We start from the raw sequence: 26165 nt of genomic DNA on the forward strand, positions 1-26165 counted from the left end.
ATGAATAGGACAAATTAACATCATTAAAATATCCATACTACCCAAAACAATTATGAGTTTCAACATAATTCCTATCAAGATACCAAATGATGTATGTCACATAACTAGGACAAATATTTTTAAAAATTCATATGGAATCCCCAGAGGCCCCAGATAGAACTACAATCTTGAGAAAGAAAAACAAAGTTGGAGGAATCATGCTACCTAATATCAAAATGTACTACAATGCTACAGTAATCAAAATAGCATGGTACTGGCATAAACACACACACATATATCAAAGGAAAAGTGTAGAGAATTCAGAAATAAACCCATACCTTTATGGTCAATTAATATTTGATGGAGGAACCAAGCACATACAGTAGGCTAAAGATAGTTTAATCAATAAATAGTGTTGAAAAAATTGGTCAGATACATGCAGAAAAAGGAAGCTAGACCACCTTCTTACACCATACACAAGAATAAATTCAAAATGGATTAAAGACTTAAATGTTAGATTAAAAACCATAAAAATCTAGAAGAAACCATAGGCAGTAAAATCTCGAACACTGCTCATAGCATTATTTTATCTGCACATCTCCTCAGGCAAGGGAAACAAAAGAAAAAATTAACAGATGGGACTACATTGAACTAAAAAGTTTTTTTTTACAGCAAAGGAAACCATCAACAAAATGAAAAAAACCCACTGAACAGGAGCACATATTTGTCAATACATCTGATAAGGGCCTAATATCCAAAATTTATAAGGAATTTATAAAACTCAACACCAAAAAAATATTTAATTAAGGAATGGGCAAAGTACCTGAAGGGACACTTCTCCAAGGAGGACATACAGATGGCCCATAGACATATGAAAAGATTCTCAGCATCACTAATCATCAGAAAAATGCAAATTAATACCACAATGAGATATCACCTCACACTTGTCAGAATGGCCATCCTCAATAAATCAACAAATATCAACAAGTGCTGCCAAGGATGTGGAGAAAGGGGAACCTATTTTGCACTCTTGGTGGGAATGAAGATTGGTGCAATCACTGTGGAAAGCAGTATGGAGATACTTCAGAAAACTAAAAATGGAACTGCCTTATGACCCAGCAATTCTACTTCTGGGAATGTATCCAAAGAGACCCAAAACACTAATTCAAAAGAACAAAAGCACCCCTATGTTCACTGCAGCATTATTTACACTTGACAAGATATAGAAGCAGCCCAAATATCCATCAGTGGATGAGTGGATAAAATAACTAGGGGACATTTACACAATGGAATACCACTACTATGCAGGTATTCTAGCAGCTTTTTACCCTTTGTGACAGCATGGGATGGACCTGGAGAATGATTGTAAGTGAAATAAGCCAGTCGGAGAAAGACAAATACCACATGATTTCACTCAGGTGGAATCTAATGAACAACTTGAACTAACAAGCAAAATAGAGGCAGACTCATAGAGAGAGCAGGCTGACAGCTGTGGGACTGGGGGCTTTAGAACGTGGAGAGACAGAGCAAAAGGGGAAAAGGACCCATGGTCATGGACGACAGTGTGGTGATTGATGAGGGGAGGAGAGTATAAGGGGGGACAAATGGTAATGGAAAGAAATATAATCAAAAATAAGTTTTAAAAAAAGAAATACATGAGATTTTTTTCTATCATATTAGTTATCTATGATAACTGTATATACTATTCTACATACACATATTAACTAGGGATCAAATGCCATATTACCCTACACTAGCTTATTTTATTGTGCATTTCTGTTAACCTCATGCTTTACATTTTTCATCACAAAATCAAGGACTCAACTAATTGATATCCAAAGCTCTTCTCTTTTTTTTTAATAAAACTTATTGTGGCGGAAATGGTTACTATTAACATTCTAACTCTGTTTTGTTTGCCTTTGGGTGAACAAGTATCAAATGTAAGTGATTTTTAAGTCTATGCTATTAACATGAAATTCTGTCTTCACCATTATAATGAGAAATAAAAGTTTTTACTTTCAAATCTACTTATGGAATGTGGTTTGTAATACATTTTCTTTTTTAAAGCCAAGAGGGAATAAAATGAATGTGTTTTTGCTGAGAAATGTTCTCCTTTATGTTTTGGAATGGTTTCAGAATTGCTGTGTTGGTTATGGCATGCCACAGTATTGCTTTTGCTGGTAAAAGCTAAATATGAAAGTCAACTTCAACTGGAAGTGCTTACCAGGTGCAAATGGAGAGGCATAGCTCCCAGGACCAACATCTAAAAGATGGCTTAACTATCCTCTGTCTAGCCATTCACTTTCAGGTTTTCACAAATCTAGTGTGTCATTCACCAGGGCAGTGCAAGTCCTTCTCTGAGAGCACTCACAGGTCCTTTCATGCTGCTACTCCCACCTCTGAAAAGGATAATGTAAATATGTACCAACTTAGAATGCAAAGAATCAGCCAACACTAAGTTTTATTTTAAAGAAGTTGACCCTGATTTGGCATGTTCTCAAGCAAATGAGGATTCCAAATCCACAGTCTTATTGGTCTAAAACACACTGTCTTGACTGGCCAGAGTTTAGCCACTTTGGTGAAGATGTGAAAGGAGATATAGATGCACAGCTCCAGTTAGACTGGGAAAGTCTCAGTCTTATTGGAGCTCTCTTAGAAGGGTCAACTCAGATGGCAGGAACACTGTGCAGAAGGCTTGGCAGCCCAGTCTGTGCATCTTTCCCTGCAATGAAGAGTGCATGAGGGGCTCTGTAAACAATGGCTGACTGACTCTGGTTATGAATTTCAGCCCAATTAGTCAGGAGGAGTCCTTTCTGGCATTTGAAGTTTGTACTGAGAGCTTCCATTTCCTTCCCCCACCTCTCATTTCTTAACCCTGTGTGATATGGATTCTGTCTACACCATTCTATGAACAAAACAGATGTTGATATAAGAGTTGGGTTATTACCTCTTTTTTTCTTTACCTGATTCCAGATGTAACATGTCAATACAGAAAACTGAAAAAAGAACAAAAAAACACCTTAAATATGGATAATCCTATCAAGTATTAGTTAATTTGGGTATATTACCAACTAATCTTTTTATGTGTATCAACATACATTCTATTCATTTAAAAAAATGCCAAAAGCCACAAGCTGATTAGGAGATTTATCCACTTATGAAAATATCAGTGTTCCTCACAATGATATGTTTACACTTCCTGCTGCATAGAATTCCATCCCATAAATTCCTTAATACTGTTACTAGACACTTAGGGCCTATATTTTTCCAAAATTCTGCATCTTTGCTCACAGCTCTGATGATTTCTTTGGGATAAACTCTAGGTAAGAATGGGGGTTTAAAAGTCATGTCTATTTTAAAACTTTCAACAACAAATTACAGCAAAAACAAAACTTGAGAGTGGGGCTGCTCCCAATATGTTTACTCACAACTCGACGTTTTGATTCTTTTGCCAACTAAGGAAAAAAATGTCAGGTCCTTTTGTGTGCTCTTTAACATCCCTCATGTTGCACTTTTTCCCTTTTACTGGTCTTAAAGATTTACATCTACAAATAAATCTTGCTCATTCTTAATGTTCCAGAATTGACATTGTTTCCCTACAAAAGTTCCCCCTTTTTAACAATCCTATTCATCCCACCAATCATGGCCTTACTCGCATCAAGGAATTTGACACTGAATAAACCCTTGTCCTTACCTTTTTCAAGCACGTGTATTCGGTCTTCAGTTATACTTACTTCCAGAACAGCATGGGCCCTCATAGACTGAGGCCCAATTCACTTAACGGCACGGTGTTTAATAATTCAACTTATCAGGGGTCCTCTCAACGTAGTAGGGGAAAATTTCCATTGGGACTGCGAGTGCACTGACCAAACCATCTTTGTAATCTTGAAATCTGGCAGGCCTTTCAACCACGAAAATCTCAAGTATTGTCCCTAATTATGCTTGACTAATGCCGAATTAGAGCAAGGGCCCTGGCACAAGTGCCAGTTTGGAAGCCCCCAGGACAAAAGGAGAACCTTAAGGATGCTGGCTCTTAGGGGACCCACTGTCTGGGCTCTGGGTTTCTATTTTCAGGTCGATGCTCTTTATTCTTCCATCCAGTGTTTCCAGAAAAGCCGCCATGATGACTCCGCCAGTTCTTGTTTCCTTTCCACCCTGCCTTAGTGGGAGGCGGCAGTGAACCTCCATTTCCGGGAAATCTCGAATGTTCATCCCCCATAGGTGACTTTCAGGACAGACTCCAACGTGGGCAGGGAATCTGAGCTGCCAGCACGGGAGGCGTTCCAGCCTACACCTAACAGCACTGCCCAGGCGCACTGAAGCCAGGCCTTGTAGTCCCCACTGATTGGTCCCACCTAACACGTAGAACACAGCCCAGGCCACGCCCACGAGCAATACATCACTGAACTCTTGAGCTTGCTGATTGTTACATCTGCAGCATCCACTCAAAAAGGTAAATACTCACTGTCCCTCCAGATTTCACCCTGGGGTCCCGAAAAATGAGGGTGTGTTACGAGCTGCACAAGGCACCTATCCGCCACCTACAGAGTCTCTTTTCATCTTCGTGCTTTCTTGGGATCCTCCTTTTGGTGGCCCTAGTGCTCCTGCTACCTATAAGCTCCGGTAGGAGAAGGGAAAGGGTGTGCGTCAGGGACCAAACAGAAGCGGGTTGGGGAGCAGGATGTCAGGAACCAAGTGCAGAGGGAACTTTGCTTAGTAGGCCAGGTGGGAGGCCGAGGACACGGTCAACCCGCATGGTGCGGAGTGGAGGTAGAATGCTTACCCACAGTGCTCAAGGTTGTGCTGTGGCGATTCAGACAGTGAGTACCCTGTAGTGCCCGCAGTGAGGGTTGCTTGGTGGTAGGCACTGAGCCTCGTGGGGCACAATGGTACAGTCCATGTTTTTCAGGGGGCCAAGCTGTTTAAAAGCTTGCAGGTGTTTGGGGACCAAGCCAGTCAATCATGATGGGCAGCACTGACCCAGTGCTGAAGGTAAGGGCTTCCACTTGAGTGTTCAGTTGTGTGCGGAGGTTGCTAGGGCCTCTGCTGTGCCCATGGGGAGGGTTTGTGCTGTGTTCCCTAGCAGGGCAATGCCTTGGTGAGTGGGGTGTTGTGCCCCACTGAGTTGTGCAGGGGAATCCCAGGTCAGGTGTTGCCGGGTGTTATTTATGCTTTACAGAAGTGTCCAGTGGTGCAGGGTGTGGGGCAAGGAAGCTCTCTGCTTACTTCGTATGGGTATTGGGGAGCAGGGTATTATGGGACCTTCTCTGAGCAAACTGTATCAAGGAGACCCACACATTCCAGCTCAAACCACACCCCCCAACTAGTTGGATGATCTCATTGTAAGGTATAAAATTATCAAATCATTATATGGTATACCTGAAACTAATTTAATCAATATTGCATTGTATACTAACTATACGTAATTAAAAAAAAAGAATTAAAAAAACAAAGTAGCGTGATCACTAGTAAGGAATTGAAACAGGAATCAAAAACTTTCCCTTAAACAAAAGTCCAGGTGAGCAGGGCAAAGTAGGAAAAATTGGGATAACTGTAGTAGAATAACAGTTTTTAAAAAGTCCAGGTCCAGATTGTTTACCTGGTTAATTCTGCCAAGCATTCAAAGGATCATGTATCATGATCAAATGGGGTTCATTCCAGGGACAGAAGGATGTTTCAATATTGACAAACCAATCAATGTGATACACCACATTAAGAAAATAAAAGATAAGCCCTGGCTGGCGTAGCTCAGTGGATTGAGCATGGGCTGGGTACCAAAGTGTTCCAGGTTCGATTCCCAGGCAGGGTACATTCCTGGGTTGCAGGCCATAACCCCCAGCAACCGCACATTGATGTTTCTCTCTCTCTCTCTCTCTCTCTCTCTCTCTCTCTCTCTCTCCCCCCCCCCTTCTCTCCCTAAAAATAAATAAATAAAATCTTAAAAAAAAAAGAAAAGAAAAGATAAAAACCACATGGTCATTTCAAGATGCAGAAAAAGCATTTGACAAAATAACATCGATTTATAACTAAAACACAAGAAAAATGGGTTTTACAGAAACATAGTATCTCAACATAAGAGAGGTCATCTATGACAACACTCAGCTAATGTCATACTCAATGGTGAAAAACTGAAAGCTTTTCCTCTAAGGTGAGGAACAAGACAGGGATGCCCACTCTCACCACTGTTATTCAACACAGTACTGAAGTTCTACACAGAGAATATAGGCAAGAAGACAAACTAAAAGTCATCCAAATTGGGTGTGAAGAAGTGAAGCTGTCACTATTTCCATATGACAAAATTCTATATAGAGAAAACCCTAAATACTCCATCAAAAGACCATTAAAAAAATGAACAAAACTGTAAGTTGTAGGATACAATATTAATGTACAAAAGTCCATTGTGTTCTTATATATTAACAATGAAATAACAGAAAGAGAAATGAAAAAAAATCCTATTTACAATTGGAAGTACAAATACCTAGGACTAAACTTAACGAAAGATGAGAAGGAGCTTCATATTGCATTTTGGAAAGAAAGTGAGGAAGACAATAAAATGGAAAGATATTCGATGTTCGTGGACTGGAACCTTTAATATGATTAACGTACACATACATCTAAAGCAGTATACAAAATTTAATGCAATCCCCTCAAAGTCCCAATGGCATTTTTCAGAGATATAGGAAAAAATCATCAAATTTTATGGAACTACAAAAGATCCTGAATAGCCAAGCAATAGAAAAAAGAACAAAACTGAAGGTATCACACACCCTGACTTCAGTCTATGCTACAAAGCCACAATAACCAAAACAGTATTGTATTAGCAGGAAAACAGACAGACAGAATAATGGAATAGAATCCAGACCACAGAAATACCCCACACATTTAAGAAAAACTAATTCCTGACAAAGAAGCCAAAAACGTAATGGTGAAAGAAAAGTCTCTTCAATAAATGGCACTGGTACTTCTGGTCAAGATGGCAGCATAGGTAAACACAGCGTGCCTCAACCACATGAAAATTACAACTAAACTACCGAATAACCATTGAGATGGTAGGAGGGACAGAGACAAAGAATTGGCTGGTCCCATGCCCTAATGTGCCGGACAAAATTGCGGAGAGATATCCGAGGAGTGAAGGGTCCCAGCCCCACACCAGGCCTCCCAACTCAGGGTTTAGGTGCCAGGAAGAGTAATCTCCACAACTTCTGGTTGTAAAACTAGCAGGGATTGAGGCTGTGAATGACAGAAAATGCACGACTCCCTGGCAGTTCCTCTTAAAGGGCCCACACACAGATTACTCATACTCACTCCCTCTGAGCCCCAGCACAGAAGCAGCAGATTGAAAGTCACCAGAGACATACACAGAAGAAGTGAAATGTATGGCATCAGGGTAACTGCTGAGGGACAGCTTTCTTCCAGACAGAAGTGCTGGCAGAGGCCACTGATCCTTTTTTAAGCCCTTCCCACCAACAGCCACAGAGCCAGCAGGCAGGCACTGTATCTGACATTCCATCAACCTGGCTCACACAGTTTGCCCCACCCTGGTGATTCCCTAAGACCTTGCCACAACCAACTTCTGGGCCTACCCAAACTGTTTCCAGTGGCTTTACCATACAAATGGCTTATCTTGGCCCATGTGCCAGATTTTCCTAAATTCTCTCAAACAAGCAGCATCTGCTTTCAACAAGCCCCATACCACTTACTAAATTGCCCCAGCCCAGCCTTGGTTCACAGCCTGGCCTTGCCTGGGCACCTCCAAGCCCAGCACAAGTGACAGCCATCAGCAGAACACTTTGTAGCTCATGCTGTGTGACCTCGAACAGAACAGAGATGGTAGCTGACCTTGGACATAATAACACCAATCAAGGCTCAATTACAACAAGAGGATGCACACATCTCACACAGTGGGTGCACCTCAAGTACCCAGCTTGGGTAATAAGGGAGGTTGTGCCACTGCACTCTACAGGACACCTTCTACATTAGGCCACTATGCCAAGCCTGGTAGACGTAGCAGCTCTCCCTGATACATAGGAAAAAACACAGGGAGGCTGCTGAAATGAGAAGACAAAGAAACAAGGTTCAAAAAAAAAAAAAGAACAAAACTCCAGAAAAGAAAAATAAACAAAATGTAGACAGACAAGCTACTAAATGCAGACTTCGGGATACTGGTTATAAGGATGCTCAAGGGAACTTAATGAGAATCTCAACAGCATAAAAAAACTCCCGTCAGCAATGAAGCATACACTAATTAAATAAAGAACAATGTACAGGGAATCAACAGTAGAGTGGATGAAGTGAAGAATCAAATCAGTGATCAAGAATCAGATCAGTGATGTGAAAGGTAAGGAAGCAAAAAACAACCAGCAAGAAGAACAGCAAGAAGAAAAATGAAATGAAAAAAAAAATCAGGATAGTTTAAGGAGACTCTGAGACAACTTCAAGCATACCTACAATTCATACCATGGGGGAGCTACAAGGAGAAGAGACACAGAAATTGGAAACCTATTTGAAAAAATAATGACAGAAAACTCCCCTAACTTGGTGAAGGAAATAGACATACAAGCTGGGAAGCACAGAGACATCCAAACAAGATGAACCCAAAGAGGCCCACATCAGAACACATCATAATTAAAATGCCAAAGGTTAAAGACAGAGAGAAACTTAAAAGCAGCGAGAGAAAACCAGTTAGTTATTTATAAAGGAGCCCCCCATAAGGCAGTCAGCTGACTTCTCAAAGAAATGTTAAGGCTAGAAGGGATTGGCAAGAAATATCAAAGTGATGGAAAGCAAGGGCCTACAATCAAGATTACTCTACCAAGCAAAGCTATCATATAGAATTGAAGGGCAGATAAAGAGATTCCCAGACAAGAAAAATCTGAAAGAGTGCATCACCACCAAACCAGTATTATATGAAATATTAAAGGGTCTTCTTGAAAAAGAAGAAGATTAAAAAATATGAACAATAAAATGGCAATACATATATATTTATCAACAATTGATTCTAAAAAAACAAAATAAAAAAGCAGAACTGAAACAGGATCACATACAGAGAGCAGGTTGATGGGTGTCAGATGGATGGAGGGTTGGAGACATGAGTAAAAGAAGTGCAAATGGGTACTTACAGAATGCTGACGGAGATGTAAAGAAAGAACATATATGCATGACCTGTGTACATGGACAACAGTGTGAGATTGCCTGAGGGAGTGGGGAGAGCTGGTTGGAGGAGGCGAAAATTGGGACAAGTGTAAGAGCATAATAAAATATAATTTAAGAAACATACAGGTAAAACTGAAAAGCCACATGCAAAAGGATAAAACTAGACTTCTTTGTGACATCATACACAAGAATTAATTTCAAATGGATTAAAGACTTGAATATAAGACGTGCAACAATATAATACACAGAAGAAAAGATAACTATTAAATCCATCAACTTTTATCTCATAGGGATTTCTGTAAACTTGACTCCAAAGGCATAGGAAGTGGAAACAAAGAGTTAAATAAATGGCACTATAACTAATTTAAAACCATCTTCACAGAAAAAGAAACTGTTAATAATGCAAAAAGGCAACCAACTGAATGGGAAAAAATATTTGCAAAAGATACCTCTGACAAGGTGCTGATTTTCAAAATATATGAAGAAATCATACAGCTCAACAACACAATCTGCTTAGAAAATGGGCAGAGGACCTGGACAATTTTCCAACATGGCCTCCAATATATTAAAAGATACTCGACATCACTAGCTATAAGAGAGATGCAAATCAAAACCACAGTGAAATACCACCTCACACCTCTTAGAATGTTTACTATCAATAAGACAAGAAATAACAAGTATTGGAGAGGTTATGGAGAAAGAGGAAACCTCATGTACTTCTGGTGGGAATGTAAATTGGTGCAGCTACTATAAAAAACAGTATGAAGGTTCATCAAAAAAATTAGGAATAGAGCTAACATATGATACAGCAATCCCTCATGTCGTCATCTACCAGAATAGTTTGAAAGCATTTATTAAGATAGAGGGTACCTTATGTTCATTGCAGCATTATTCACAGTAACCAAGACATGGAAACAACCTACCTGTCCTTTAATGGGTGATTGAATAAAGAAGATGAGGTATATATATGCAATGGAATACTACTCAGCCACATAAAAAGATTAAATATTGTCATTTGAAACAACATGGATGGATCTTGAGAGTATTATGCTAAGGAAGTAAGTAGCCAGAAAAAGACAGAAACTGTGATTTCACTCCTATGTGGGATATAAAACAAAAAGCAACAAATGAACAAACAAAGCAAACAAAAAGAACACTTACAGACAACAAAATGGCAGTAACTGGAAGGGAAGAGTGATGGTGGGGGCACATTGAAGTTAAAGGGAGGGAGGGAAGGAGACTAAACTCCACAGTAGAGTACACAGATGTGCTAGTCCAATGTTGTACACCTGAAATGTATGGAATGTTATTAACCAATATTACTCCAGTGAATTCAATTCAAATGTCACATAAATTTTGTTATTTGTTAGAAGTGCAAATATGTGTCTTTTAAAGTTTAACATCAATCTAAGACCAATCCAGGGAATCAGAAAAGTTTCTCAGGGATCAACACAGATCTACCCGCTTTCTCCTTAGGTCCTTAACCTGGTAGGAGAGGCCTCTGCATTCTTCTAGCTCTTTAGGACTCTATGCGTCTTCAGTACATTATTTTATGCAATAGTTTTATCACATTTGTTAGGCTTTCAAGCCCACAGACAATTTAGAGGAAGAAGAATTGCTAAAGTAGAAGCAACAGTATTCTAGGGAGGAAAAAACTACTACTGAAAGAAATAAGAAATAAAAAATTCTAATGGCATAATGATATGACCAAACAGCTGCCTCAGAGAATTTTTCAGGCCAAGCATGACCCATTGATTAGTGAGGGAAGAATAAATTATATTTAAAATAATGTTAAAGTTATAAATGTTGATATTTAATTGGCATCTATTCACTTACAAAGTGCTCAGTTCACTGATACGAAACATATGAAGTCTTACAGTTTGAAATAGTTTAGTCCAGATTTTGATCTATGAAATGTGCAATGATTATTTAACAGTCAGTGCTTATGATAGCATTTCTTGAGCACCCACTAGGTGCAGAGTATAGTAGGAAAAGGCCTATTGTCCCTGACCTCAGGCACTCGCATTCCAAGAGAAAGTCTGTGCCTGAAGTGACAAGTCATCATCATCATCAGTTTGTGTTTCAAACTGTGGAAGGGTAATCTGATCAGGGGCTATAGGAGAGAGGTAAGTGTGAAATAAATTCAGAAAACAATGGTGAAGGTTGCATACTTATAAATATCTTTTAAAACCAAAAATATTGCTGCTGTCTCTTCAATTTACTGTTGAATGAATATTCACCTTACTCTCTAAGAAACTAAAAGCTGATGGAATGTTGCTTAAATCAGGTGTGGCACATCATCCTGTAAAAGCACACAACAATCACTTAAAACCTTGCCAACGACCTTTCCCTTTATTCTGTCCTACCTGCCTGCTGCCAGGGTATAATCCATGGCTGGGCGAAAAGGAGAAAATGCTTTACTTTCATGTTCTCATTCTGTTATACCCTAGATGCCTGTGGTGCTCCACCAAGATATGTATCTATGATGCTCCAAGGTGGTTCTAATGACGTTTATCAATCTGGGGACAGTGTAGAATATCAGTGTCGTCCAGGATACATGCGTATTGTTCCTCATCTTCCCGTGTCTTCTGTTTGTCGGTCTGATAACACATGGGAACCTCTCCAGGAAGCTTGTACAAGTAAGTACACAAAACTGTTTACTTTTATTGATCTAGAGACTTCCACATATTTTAGACTTCATAGTTCTCTACTGAAATGATGGTTTTCTTGTGTGAAGTTAGATTTTAGATAGCAATGTATTTTTTCAGGCTTTGAAAATCTCCAGGACATTTTTAATTTGGATATCGATTCTCTGGAGAAATGTGATTCTTAAGTTCAGCTACTTGTGACTACATGGGTGGAACTTGAGAATAACATGCTAAGCAAAATAAGTCAGTTAGAAAAATGCTAAGAATCCTATAACTTCACTCATATGTGGGATATAAAACTGAAAGTTATAGACAAAGGCAACATTTTGGTGGTTATCAGAGGGAAGGGGGGTTGGTGGGGAAAGGTAGTAAAGGGTAACGAGGACCAAATACCTGGCGACATAAATGATTTGACTTTAGGTGGTGGGTGCACAATGTAATATGCAAATCATGTACCATAGAAATGTACACTTGAATACCTATATAAACTTAGTAACCAATATCACCCCAATAAATTTAATAAAGACAAATAAGAAAGAAACTATTTCCATGAATTTAATAAAGCAATGTAGACTTTTTATTTTGATTGAGATCTGTGTTGACAGTGGTGTAAAACAACAAATTTGAAATTTTTTTTTAGAAAAACCATGCCCACAGCTAGGAGATCCCACAAATGGTCAAGTGGTCTACGTAAATGGAACTTACCAGTTTGGTTCACAGGCTCACTATGTTTGTAATGACGGGTAAGTTGCTCTAGAGAGATAAGGTAAATGTTACTAGTTTTATTTCTGTTTGGTTCTCTCCTAAGCATTTCCATAACATTGATTTCATCTTGCTTTCTGTGTGACAAGTTGTATTTACAGCCAATCAACTCTTGGGCTCTTTGTGGAGATCAGTGTGTAATACATAGAAATTTAAATGAAAGGAAAGCAAAGTCATATAATACTATATGTAATAATAAGTCTATTGTAGGCATTAAAAATGTAGTAATCATAGTGACATGGTCCCAAATTAAATTACAGAAGGCTTGAGGGTGTGTAGGAGAGACAGGGAGTAAGCCAAGGGCAGAAACTAAGACTGCTCACTTTCTGGAATGTATGTTGAAACTTTGAATCAACTTCCAGAGCTATTTCAGAATAGTGTTAATAGAAGAGCTGTTACAGGTCTTATTTCAAAAGGAGTTGCTGACCACCAGATTTCACCACATCCTGCTTGCACATGAACTTTTCAGATTATTGCCATCCAACACTCAAAGGGCTCCCATCATTTCTTCCTCTACAGACTCTGCACCTGTCCCAGAACTACCCCACTTATTCCTCTTCTGCATCCCCTTTTCTACAGCAAGGGTGAATTCCTTCAAAATAATTTATATCTTTCTCCTTAAAACTATAAAAAGAACCCCATTAAACCCAGGATGGCAGAAATGTTTGCCTTCTGCATCTGTCCCTGCTGCTGGTAGTTCAGACCACATGTCCCAGGACCTGGTTTGTTTTGTTTTTGTTTGTGTTTTTCCCTGACTAGCGTGTGGCTACTCAATGAATCTGTTCTTTCAGAAAAGCTTCAGGATGTGAAGGTCTATGTTGAACAACTTTATCCTATGTGGTCAGAGAAGCTGCTTGATATGATTTCTATCTGTTTCAATCCTTTTGGATAGTTAATGTTAATTTGTGACTGATCCTATGGTCTATCCTGGAAGATGTCCCAAGTGCACGTAGAGGAGAATGTGTATTCTGTTCTATGGTGCTTTATGACTGTGAAATCTAGCTGATTAACTGTATTGTTGAAGTCCTCTTTCCTTATTTTCAGTCTTTTGCTATCTATTATTGTGATTTTGATATTAAAGTCTTTAACTATTATTGGAGATAGGCCTATTATGCAAAAATGTGTATTTCTTCCTTCACTTGTCAGTTTTTGCTATACATATTTTGAAAGTTTGTCAGTACCTGCATAAATGTTTATAATTATTATATCTTCTTAAAGTACATAAAACTTATTAAAATATGATGTGCTTCTTGTGTCTTATAACCTTTCTCAATTCAGACTGTTCTGTCTGAATTTGATGCGTGGGTCACTGGCCAGCAGTCATCACTGAACGCTGAAGATGGCTCATGGAAAAAACACACACAAAGACAACCAGGTCTTGTGGGGGAATAGGAACAGCAGGGCCACTACTCACGTGGGGAGCGCCTTCCCCACCTTCTCTCCTGGAGGGTGCTGCTTGGGCTTTTTATTGGTTTTGTTTGCAGAAGAATTCAGGTAAAAGCTCATTACTCATTGCTAGGAAGTAAGGATCAAACAGTAGATAACAAGGAAGTCTGAGGGCCTATTTTGAGTCAGGGTCAAAGAGCTGTAAAACTTTAAGGAACAAACTTTCTTCTTCCTTGGACCCTTCTCATTCAACTGAGAGCATTCTAAACAAAGCAGGTTTCACAGTAATTTACATATTCTTTCTTAGGCCTGATCACCCAAGGAATCCACCCTTTTCAGCACAGAGCTGTACCAGCCTGTCATTATTTCAGGCTTAGGTGGAGCAAGGGAACTAAGGCAACCAAAAGATAAGGAGATTTTCTCCCAGATGATGAGGACTCAGGCTATTTTAAAGCTGAGGAGCGAGGGTCCATCACGCCCTTTTGCTGTAGTCCCCAAAGTCCTTCTTTTGGGGGCCTCCCATGTGATCGTGCCTGTCTTAGATATTCCCCCCCTTGGGGAATCTTACCTGTCTTTGGCTAACCGACCAAGCTTTGGTGTTCAGTTATGAATGAAGCAGCAGAAGCAGCACTCCTGCAAGGGAGATAAGCTTTTGTCTCCTTGCTGGCCTTTGGTTCCAAGGCCATTCCCTCAGCCTTTGCCTAGGCAGGGGTTACAGCTTCTGATACCAGGCAGGGTGGTTCCCAACATGAATTAGTACAGCCATTCTGCCCTCTTTTGGTTACAATTTGCACAGAACATCTTTTTCCATTCTTTCACTTTCAACTTGTTCATGTCCTTGAATCTCAAGTTAGTTGCCTGTAGACAGCATAAAGTTGGATCTTTTGTTTTTTTTATCCATTCTACCCATATCTGCCTTTTGGTTGTAGTGTATAATCCACTGAAATTTAAAGTAATTCCTGACAAGAAGGGAGCTATTTGTTTTCTGAAAGCTTTTTATTTTGCCCTTCATTTTGTGCATTCCTGGTTTTTATTAGTTGATTTTTATAATGAAATGTTGGAATTCCTTTCTCATTTCTTTTTGTGTATATTGTATAGTGATTTTGTCTGTGGTGCCCATAGGGATTACATTTAACATCCTAGAGTTATAACACTGCACTTTGAATTTATACCAACTTAACTTCAAAAAATTACAACAATGGATTCCATCAGCTCCATCTCATTCCTCTATAATAATTGCAATACTGGCTTCTTCTTCACTATTTATTTTCATTGTAAGATTAGTTTCTTAATCACATAGAAAATAATACATGTTTATAAACCTTTGTCACAATAATGCTAGCTTTAGTAGTTACTCGTGTATGTACCTGTAGGGAGATGTTGGCTTATACAGCATGAGTCACACTCTAGTGTCCTTTAATTTCACCTTTTAGGACACTCTGGAGCATTTTTTGTAGGTGAGATATACTGATAACAGATTTTCTTAACTTTTTATTTCTGGGACTGTCTTAGTATTTCTCTCACTCTTGAAACACAGTTTTGCTGTGTAGAAGATTTTTGGTTGACCATTTTTTCCAATATCTTTTGAGTCTCCTTTTAAAAAAAAAGATTTTATTTATTTATTTTTTAGAGAAGGAAAGGGATGGGAGATAGAGAGAGAGAGAGAAACATCAATGTGCAGTTGCTGGGGGTTATGGCCTGCAACCCAGGCATTTACCCTGGATGGAAATTGAACCTGCGACACTTTGGTTCACAGCCTGCACTCAATCCACTGAGCTACGCCAGCCAGGGCCCTTTTGAGTCTCTTAGTTTAATGTCTTCTAGCCCCCAGGTTTCTGATGAGATATCTGCTGATAATCATATTTAGGATCCTTTGTACCTGATGATTCACTGCTCCCTTGCAGCTTTCAGAATTCTCTCTTCATAGCTGCCTATGGAAAGTTTGATTATTATGGGTCTTACTGTGGGTCTTTGATTTCATTTTACTTGGAGTTTGATGAGCTTTTTGGACATGTATAGTCATGCCTTCTATCAAGTTTGGGAAGCTTTTCAGTCATTATTTCTTTAAAATTCTCTCAGTGCCTTTCTCTTTGTCTTTTCCTTCAGGGATTCCCATAGTGCATAAATGTTGGTCTGCTTACTGGTGTCCCACAGGTCCCACAGGTCCCTTAGGTTCCCTTCACTTCAATCTTTACTCATTTTTGTTTCTCACATGAATAATTTTCATTGTCCATCTTCAAGTTTGCTGATTCTTCCTTCTTCCTGCTCAAAGCTGTATTTAATTCATCTATGGAATTTTTTATTTTAGCTGAACCTTGGACTCCAGAATTTTTTGGAAAGGTGTTATTTTAGCATTTCTACCTCTGAATTTATATTTCCATTTTGTTTACACATTGTTTTCCTCACTTTATACATTTCCTCCTGTAGTTCTTTGAGCATCCTTAAGACATTTATTTTTCTCAAATTTTACTGAGGCCCCAGGACCATGAATCTCTGGCAGAGACCCCTCTGTTTACATTGGAGTAGGCTGGGGAGAGCCCTCTTTTCAACTTCTTCTTGGACACAAATTGTTGGGATGGCCTGACTTCTTATTGCCGTCATTGACAGCAGAAAGGCGCAGGCAAGCACAACACTTGTAACACTTGTGGCTGGTGTATTTCTGGGGAGCAGGAGGAGCTCACTGATGCCACCCCACAGGTGAGGCTCCCAGTGCTGGGTAGGCTATTTCTGGAACTGTAGTCTGACAGAGTGTGGTGCCTCTTCAGGCTTTTGCATACAAACATCAGATGCTGTTAGTCAGGAGGATCCACTCCTTTTTGATTTTGGATTTGAGGTTCTCAATAGTATCACTGGGCCCCCCACCTTGAGAGTGATAGATAGTCTTGCCCGTCTGGGTATTCACAAATATCCACATCTCTGCAATGGCCATTCAGCTGTCTCATGAAGAAAACGAAGACTGTGGCACTGGAAAATGCAAGTTTGTCACCAAGATGGCCACCAAAAGAAGTCCATGCAGTTTCAATGACTCTCTTAAAGTCTTTTTATAGTACATGTCCCCTTATATCTTTTTGAAGAAATACATTTCTGTTGATTTACTTTTCCTTTGAATGGGCCATACTTTCCTTTTTCTCTATATGCCTTATAATATATTTGGTTGAACTGAACATTAGGATCTAATAATGGGGGTAACTCTGGGTATCAGATTCTCACCATATCCTAGGGTTTGTTGTTTCTTTGCTTGTTTATTTATTTTTTGATAGTTGAAAGTGCCTCTGTGCTCAGATTCAGCCCAACATGTAAACTGAGATTTTTCTAGGCATGTGCTGTGGTTTCAAATGTTACAGTTTTTAATGTCTGTCTCCTGAAAGGGGAAGAAGTGAAAAATGTAAGACGGAACTATGAGGATTGCGACTTGGGGGAGGGGACAACAGTGTCTGCCCAACTCTCTGTCTGCTTCTCTGTGATCAGAAACAGCAGGCAATATAAGAGCACAGATCCCCAAGGACACGGTCCATTTTGCCTGCCCTGGGTCCCTCGGGCTGCTTATAAGCTGCTCCAGAAACACAAGCACAGCTGCCTGCTGTGAGAGTGGAATGGGCAGTTACCACTGTGCTAAGAACTGAAAGTGACCAATGTTAATGCAATTTGCCTATCCAGGTCTTTCTTGGAAGTTGCAAGCCTTCAGCAGACTCCACAGTTCCCAAATAGTTACGTCAGGCAGATTCTAACAGTGGAGTTATTGTCTAGCTGGGAAGACATATTTTTGGTGCTTCCTATCCTGCCATGATCCCAGAATTCTCTCCTAATATATTATAATATAGAATCAATGATGAGCCTTGGGGGAAAATTCAGCCGGAAGCAAGTACAGGCAGTTTTACTGACTATTTTTTAATTTGATCAAGTGAGAATATCCCATCACTAGTAATATAGAGAGATCCTGTGAGTCATCTTGTGAAGCACCAAAAGGTTAATGCACAGACCAGCAATTTTCAACCAGTGTGCCGCAAGAGGCACACTGCTGTGTTGCGAGGATTTTTAAAACATGCAATACCTGGCTATTGAGACAAGGGCACTGACCCGTTTTCCCTTAGACTGTCAAATAAAAAGTTTCATCAGGTAGGGGTCTTCCTGAGCCATTCTTAAGAAGATACTCCAAACCGAAGAATATGCGTAACTCCCAAAACTTGCCTAGCACTCATTGCATTCCAAATGTTAATTTACCTACTACTCAAAACAACCCCACAATATATATACCATTTCCATAGGTGAGGAATTTAAGATCGAGAAACGTTAAGGGACTTGCCTAAGCTTAAAAAACAAGTCAGTCTTGGAGCTGGGACTCAAATCCAGAAAGATGAGCTCTTGGGCCAGATCTCTCCACTCAGTTGTTGTCCTGACTGAGCAGAATGGCGTGAGCAAGGACATAGAAGTGGACATGTGATCTGACTGCCAGAGGCAGCAAGCCCCAGTCTGTCAGGCATGACAGATTTCTACAGACATTTTGCCCCAGGCCAATATGTGTTCATGTGAAGAATCTCTTTAGTTTATTAAATTGCAGATGTGGCCCTGGCTGGCATAGATCAGTGGATTGAGCGCGGGTGGCAAACCAAAGCGTCGCAGGTTCGATTCCCAGTCAGGGCACATGCCTGGGTTGCAGGCCAGGGCCCCCAGCAACTGCACATTGATGTTTCTCTCTCTCTCTTTCTCCCTCCCTTCCCTCTCTAATTATAAATAAATAAAATCTTAAAAAAAAAACTGCAGATGTGGTTAGCACGTCCTATAAATGCCACTTAAGAAACTTCTTCCTGGAGCTACTGTAGTGCAGAAAAACAACCCCATAAAAAGTTCTTTGGTATTATGTAGTCTTGTTAACTGAGAAAGAAAACAATCATTTCTTTTTCTCATTTAGTTATTACTTAATTGGGACAAAAATTCTCTACTGTGAGCTTTCTGGAACTACTGTGGAATGGAGTGGAAATCCCCCCACAGTGTGAAAGTAAGTATATTCTCTCTTGAGAATTTAGAGCAGCAGTGCTCAAACTCTGTCCCTGTGGGGACTCCTTTATGTCTTACAATGAACAAAGACCCACACGGAGCTCTTCTGCAGGTGGGCTTAGTGCTACTGATATTCTTTATATTGGAATTAAAACAGAAGTTTTCTAAATAATCACTTACTAATTCATTTTTAAAAACAGTAAACTCAATACATGTTAACATATGCAACACATTTTTTGTTTAAAATCAAAATTTCCAAAACAAACATGGAAAAGAATGCCACTGCTTTACATTCTTGAATCTCTTTAGTGCCTGACTTAAAGGAAGACCTCCAGATTCACTCCACTGCATCATCAAACAGTGTGAAGCCACTGGAAAATTTCACTGTACACTCTTCTGGATGACAGTGAAAAAGAGACAATAAAGTCTTGGCCTACCTGTAAATTATTGGTTTAAGAAGAGATGTTAGCATTTCTCAACTAGCACTGAGTTTTTCTTAATCAGAAGTATATATTCTCATTAAATTGTCAGCATGTGTTTTGATGAGAAAAAAAACACCCTTAGCATGGCCTTACAGATAAATACAGGTATTTTATTTAGGTATCTTATATGGGTATTTATAAAAAACAGGTTTTATTCTAAAATTTTATTTCTCTATTAGTGGTTTAAGTTGAGATGGTACATTTTCTCAAAGAAACTCTCTTTTAACCAGATATTGGATTCACAACTAGATTGTAAAAATCCTATATTATTGAATTTATTGAAGGTAGTTCATAGGACATTACTAATACACATTTAATCTTTCTCATTTTACCTTTTATGTCTGTTTTTTTCCTTAAGGAATTTTGTGTAAACCACCTGGACAAATAGCAAATGGAATATACACCAATAGCCACAAGGACACATTTCAATATAATGAAGTAGTAATTTATGTTTGCAATCCTTCAAATGGACCAGATGAATATTCCCTTGTTGGAGAGAGCAGGCTTGTCTGTTCTGGGCATAACCACTGGAGCAGTGACCCTCCTGAATGTAAAGGTAAAAATATTTCCATTTATTTCCATCTCATTCATAAATAGTGTAGAAAATTTTACTAATTTTTTGGTAAACAAGTTTTTTAAAAAGACATTTTGCTTGTTTTCCTTGTTAAATTGGCTTCTAATTTAATTGAATATGTGTCAAGTAGAATAAAAAATAATTCTAGTTGTAGAATTTCCCACTCTTCACACCACATGTTTTTTGGTATTCCTGTTTAGACATTGTTAATTACTATGTATATGCGTGAATTGAAATTTTCTGGTTCACAAAACATCAAAAATCACACATTGGCTTTAAGAAAGTTTTATGTTATTATATGACAAGTATGACAGCTCTTTATACTTGTGAGATCTGGCTAAAGGAACTGGGAGAATAAATTGTAAGACTAACCCTCTCACCAACAAGACTGATAAACTCTGGACCACATATATAGGCATATCTTGTTTAATTGTGTTTTGCCTTATTGTGCTTTGCACACATCACATTTTTTTGCAAATTGAAGGCAATACCATAACCAGAAAAACAATTGTGACTTGCTTTACTTGGATTCTCACTTATTGCTATAGTCTGAAACAAACCCACAATATCTCAAAAATTTGCCTATACTTAAACAACAATGTTAAAGATATTTAAGCATGGCCAACAACAGGGAGACATTGGAGGGTATTTGACTCTTGAACAAAAGGAACCAGTGAAAAAACAGCAAAATATTTTCTCTTTTCAAGTGCATATGGAACAATCTTTAGTACCATATTCTAGGCAATATGTTTTTTAAAATTTTTTTTATTTCAGAAATTGAAATTATTCACAGTAGAGTATCTTTACAATGGAATGAATGTAGAAGTCAAAACAGATATCTGTGAAACCCCCAAATATTTAAAAACTATGCACAACACTTCTAACTAAACCACAATAAAAGTAGTCACAAGGAAAATTAGAATGTTCTGAATTGAATAAAAATGAAAACAGAATATATCAACATTTTAAAAGTTTTGGAGTACAGCAATAGCATTGCTAAGACAGATATTCATAGCATGAAATACTTATATTAGGACAAGAGAAAAGTTTCAGATTTGATCATCTAAGCTTTCAACTTTAAGAAACTAAGAAAGAAGAGCAAATTGAGCTCAGACCTAGGAAACAGAAGAAAATAATCAAAGCAGAAATCAATAAAATTGAAAACAGAAAAATGTAGGGAGAATCATTGAAAGCCAACACCTGGTTCTTGGAGAAGAGCAGTAAGATGGATAAACCCGTAGTGAGTCTGAGAAAAAACACAGAAGATACAGACCACCAATATCAACAATGAAGAAGAGAACATCACTAAATATTCTGCACACTTAAAGGGCAATAAAGGAATAACGTACAACTTTCTGCCAACAAATTTGACACATAAGCCTTTTCACAAAGAGAAATGCACGCCCCATGTCATCACTAGGAATTCTACTAAACATTTAAGGAATAAATAATAACAGCTCTACATAAACTCTTCAATAAAATACTGTAAGAGGAAATAGTTCTCACTTCATCCCATAAGGACAGCATTACCCTGATACCAAAACCAAGCAAAACATTGCAGGAAAATTAAAAACAATATCCACTATGAACATAGAACCAAAACCATTAAACAAATCAAATTCTGTCATGTAGAAAAATAAGAATGGATCATAATCAAGTAAGATTTTTTCCATGAATCCAAGTTCAAAACTTAATCAGTATAATTTACCTTCTAAAGAGACTCTAAAGAAGAAAAAACACATAATCTTCATAACAGAATTTGACAGAATTCATCATCTCTCATGGTAAAGCTATTTAGCAGACTAGGAATAGAAGGAATTTAACTACCTCAACCTCATAAAAGGCACCTACAAGAATCACACAGACAATACACTTGACAAAATATTTCTTTTGCAACTGAGGTAGGAATGAGACAAGGATGTCTACTCCTACCACTCTATCCATCATTATGTACTGAAGGTTCTATTGAGTGCAATAAGGCAAGATATAGAAATAATCATACATAAGGGAAAGGGAGAAATAAAATGGACTTATTGGGTTATGACATGATTGTCTGTGTGGAAAATATGAAAGAGTGAACGAAGTCTTACCAATGTTGCAAGACACAAGCTCAATGTACAGAAATCAATGGTATGTATATAACTAGCATGAAATGATTAGAAATGTGAAAAGTATCATTATAACTCTGAACTACATAAAGTAGATACAAATGAATCTAACAACACTTATGCAATATTTGAATGGTTAGGACAACTAAACACTTAAAAAATTAAAGAAGATGTCAATAGTGAGCAATTCATCGTTCATGGGTTACAAGAATCAATATAATAAAGATATTGATTCCTTGTAACTGATCTATAAATTGAGTATAATTCCAATAAAAATTCCAGCATATGTTTCATAAAAATTGATAAACTGATTCTAAAATTTATATGGAAAAATAAAAGCATTAGGAGAGTCAAAATAATTTTGAAAAAAATAAAAGATTCATTCTATCTGATGTCAAGCCTTATACAACACACTACAATGCATATAATAGAAAAGAATGGCACAGAATAGACAATCTAGAAGAGCCCCTTTCATATGGGCCCAATTGATTTTATCACACATGTACAAACAAATTCAGTGAAATAAAAGGTAAAGGTCAGGCACAATTGAACATCAATATGCCATGAAAGACAACCACAACCCATGTTAGCACCATATTCAAGCATGCACTAAAAACAGATCTTAGACTTAACCTAAAGTCAAAATTATAACACTTGTACTTGAAAATAAGATCATATTCATGACTTGGCCAAAGATTTCTTAAGTGCAAAATTGTGATCCTTTAAAGAACTGAAAGCTTCTGCTCTCAAAAGATATTGTTATAAGGATTTTTTAAAATGAACCAAAGATTGAAAGAAAATACTGCCAAAGCACATACCTGATAATTAATATGTATCAAAATATATAAAAATCTCCCAAAACACAATCATTAAAAAACAACCCAATTGTTTTAAATGAGAAATATATTTGGTTACACCTATTTTGTCAAAGTAAACATATGGATAGCAAAAAGTACATGCAAAGTTGCTCAGTATAATTAATACAGAAATATAATTTAAAACTACAATGAGATATCACTAAACACCTACTAAAATGTCTGGAAATAAAAACAAGAAAGAAAATAAAAATAACATCTTCTGGCAAAGGTATGGAGCAATTGGGACTCCCATGTATAGTTGTTAAGAATGCAAAGTGGTAGGTCCATTTTGGAACACTGTTTAGCAATTTCTTATGAAGTGAAAGATACACTTTCCATACAATGCAGCAATCCAAGTAAATTAAACTATGTTCACATAGAAACCTATATAAGAATATTCATAGCAGCATTAGTTGTAATCACCCCACATTGGAAACATCCACATGCTTCTCAGCTGGTGAATGAATGAACAGCTGTGGTACATCCATATAATGGCTTAACATTCCTCAATAAAAAGCAATAAACTTCTTCTCATCCACACAATGACACAAGCAATGATTTTCAAATGCATTATGCTAAGTGAAACTAGCAGCACTCAGAAGTTGTAATCCCATTATGACACTCTGGAAAAGAAACAGTCTAATGATACAGATCAATGGTTGGCTGGTTGGGGAAGGTGGTTGGAGGTGCTTGTGGGGAGAGTTGATTACAAAGTGGCACGAGGAAATGTTAGAGAATGACAGAACTCTTTTATGTCCATTGTGTTGGAAATTACATGATCAGTATTTGCATTTATTGAACCTCATACAAGCTATACACTTAAAATGGTTTTACTGAGTGTCAATTATATACAGTAAACCTAACTTAAAATCATTACCGTGACTAATGGCAGTTTAGCACAACACAGAAATGGTCAGTGAACATGAAATGACAGCAATAGATATCCAACCTGATTTGAAAATGTAGAGACAGAGAGAGAGACTTACAACCTGGGGAAGAGGAGCAAGCAGTCAAACATGCATGTTAATGGGGCTTCAGAAAGAGGGAAGACAACAGTATGGAACTATTTGAATAAATAGTGTTCAAAAAGTATCCACATTATGTCCAAAGCAACAATGCACAAGTCCCGGAAATTCAGTGACTGTAGCAGGATAAATAAATGTTTTAAATTTATCAAGAACCCCCCCCACTAAACTAAACACATCCTGGTTAAACTTCTGAAAACAAAAGATAAAAAAGAAAAAGCAGCCAATGAGACAAAAGAGACTTATTACATTGCCCCATCCCTCTAAGTAAGAATGACAGCTGCCTTCTTCTCAGTGTGGACACAAGAAGACAATACTATTTGATAATGTGTTGAAAAAATAACAATAAAACAGGTAACAGAAATCTCTGTCAAGGAGAAATCTTTTAACACTGAAGACCGAATTAAAAACAAAAAAAACCCAGCAACCTTTTGAGACAGAAGGTAAGAGAAGGGTCACTACCCTAACTTAATTGCAAGAACTGCTAAAGGAAGCTGTACAAGTTGAAGGGAAAAGATACTTGATGGAAACTCAGGTCCATGTGCAAGGAGGAAGAGCCCTCTTCTGGCTTAAAGGGCAGCTCATTATGGGCCCTTATGTGTTGCTCAGATTTACTCTCATAACATGTTCTCTTGTGCTTAATGCGCAGCCCAGCGTTTTCTTTTGTTTGTTTGTAACTTTTTTTCCAAATTTTGCCATGCCCATTGTTGGATCCTGAAATCAGTCTAGAGGGTGGTGCCCAGCATTTTACTTGCTCAGAAGTAGAGCAGAATGGTAAATACCAGAATACATGGGTACAAGGGCTAATATCAAGCTTTAACTTTATTTTAGGCCTGTGGGATTACAATAGAAAATGTTTTTGATCTCTGAGTTCAGTGCAAAATATTTGGAGCACAGTCCTAACTCCAGTGGCTTTTCTATTTCTTGAACACCCCAGTTCTTGTATGTTGATACCTGATGACTTTCTCTCTGCATATCTTTACATGGCTACCTTGTTTTCAACATTTGAGCTCAAATATTACCTTTTTATGAGCCTCTTTCCTTCCTGCCTCTCTAAAAGATCAAGGTACTGAATCAGTGTCAGCATAAAATTTATTTTAAAAAATCCCTAGAGCTAAAGAGCATCCAAAGTTGTTTTGAACGTACCTGAAAATTGTATGTGGTAGTCAGGACTTCCTGAAAACTTCTCAGTAATGGGAAAACATATAGGAAACCAATAATCTATCATGACAGTCTGTTCTAGGTAGGAAACATGATAAATATAACAAATAAAGTCTTAATATTTTAAAATTAACATTCTGCCTTCCATTTCTTCTCTCTTTGTCCCTAGGGGAAATTACTATTTTGCACTAGTTTTTTCATTCCTACATTAAAACAGCTTTCCATTAATTCTATAACTTCTTTGCTTTTCAGTGGTCAAATGTCAATATCCAGCGCTTGCAAATGGAAGACTGGTGTCAGGATTTGGAAAAACATTTTACTACAAGACAATGGTTATAGTTGAATGCCTGAAGGGTTTTTACCTTGAGGGCAGTAACACTATCTCCTGTGGACCTAACGGTACTTGGGAGCCTAAAATGCCAACATGTGTTAAAGGTACAAAGGGTGTCTTTTATATCTAGATTTTATTTATCAGATATTAAATATCAGCGACACTGAATAACTGAAAAGCAGAATAATTGAAAAGAAGCAGTTTTTGTAATTAATGCTATCTCATATTCATTTCTGTGAGAGGTGTATGACATAAAATTTGTGCTTTTGTAGGTTCTCAGCATACTACATACATCACATAGGTGTCTGTTCTTCAGCATTTCTTATGTGTAAAAATGTATAGCAATCATTTTTCATAGTAAATTGAAGCATGAAAATTTTTACCTGTAGTTTGATCCCGTCTTTGTTATTTTTTCCAGTGTCAACACCTCTGAATACAAAACCTACAGTTTCCAGTGTCTCAGGTTTAGTACTTTCTGCTTGTATTTTTCAAAATTCTTTAACTGCCAGGTGACTTTAAAAATCCTTTAAGTATCTGGTAATTTACACTTATCCATCATTTTTAGTAATGAAAGGAGAAAGAACACATTCACAGCCATTGTAGTTGTTACACTTAGTGATTCTACAACTATTTGCCACAGTTTGCAGACATTGGGACAAACGTGGGAACAAGTTAATAAACCTTAAATGTGTTTTTCTCGTGTG

General features: G+C 37.9%; 1 protein-coding gene across 1 annotated transcript; it reads left to right on the top strand.

Annotated features, from left to right (window-relative positions):
• Positions 1-4478: 4478 nt before the first annotated feature.
• On the top strand, positions 4479-25565 carry LOC123813592 (membrane cofactor protein-like; the record flags this gene model as incomplete). Its single annotated transcript, XM_045830670.1, is given in 7 exon segments — positions 4479-4602; positions 11583-11771; positions 12421-12523; positions 18838-18907; positions 18909-18924; positions 19764-19961; positions 25383-25565. Coding segments are annotated over 7 exon segments (883 nt in total), but the record flags the coding sequence as incomplete, so codon positions are not given.
• Between the last annotated feature and the right edge of the window lie 600 nt (positions 25566-26165).

This window comes from Phyllostomus hastatus, unplaced genomic scaffold (assembly GCF_019186645.2).
Source record: "Phyllostomus hastatus isolate PE091 unplaced genomic scaffold, TTU_PhHast_1.1 phas_contig_1520, whole genome shotgun sequence".
NCBI lineage: Eukaryota > Metazoa > Chordata > Mammalia > Chiroptera > Phyllostomidae > Phyllostomus > Phyllostomus hastatus.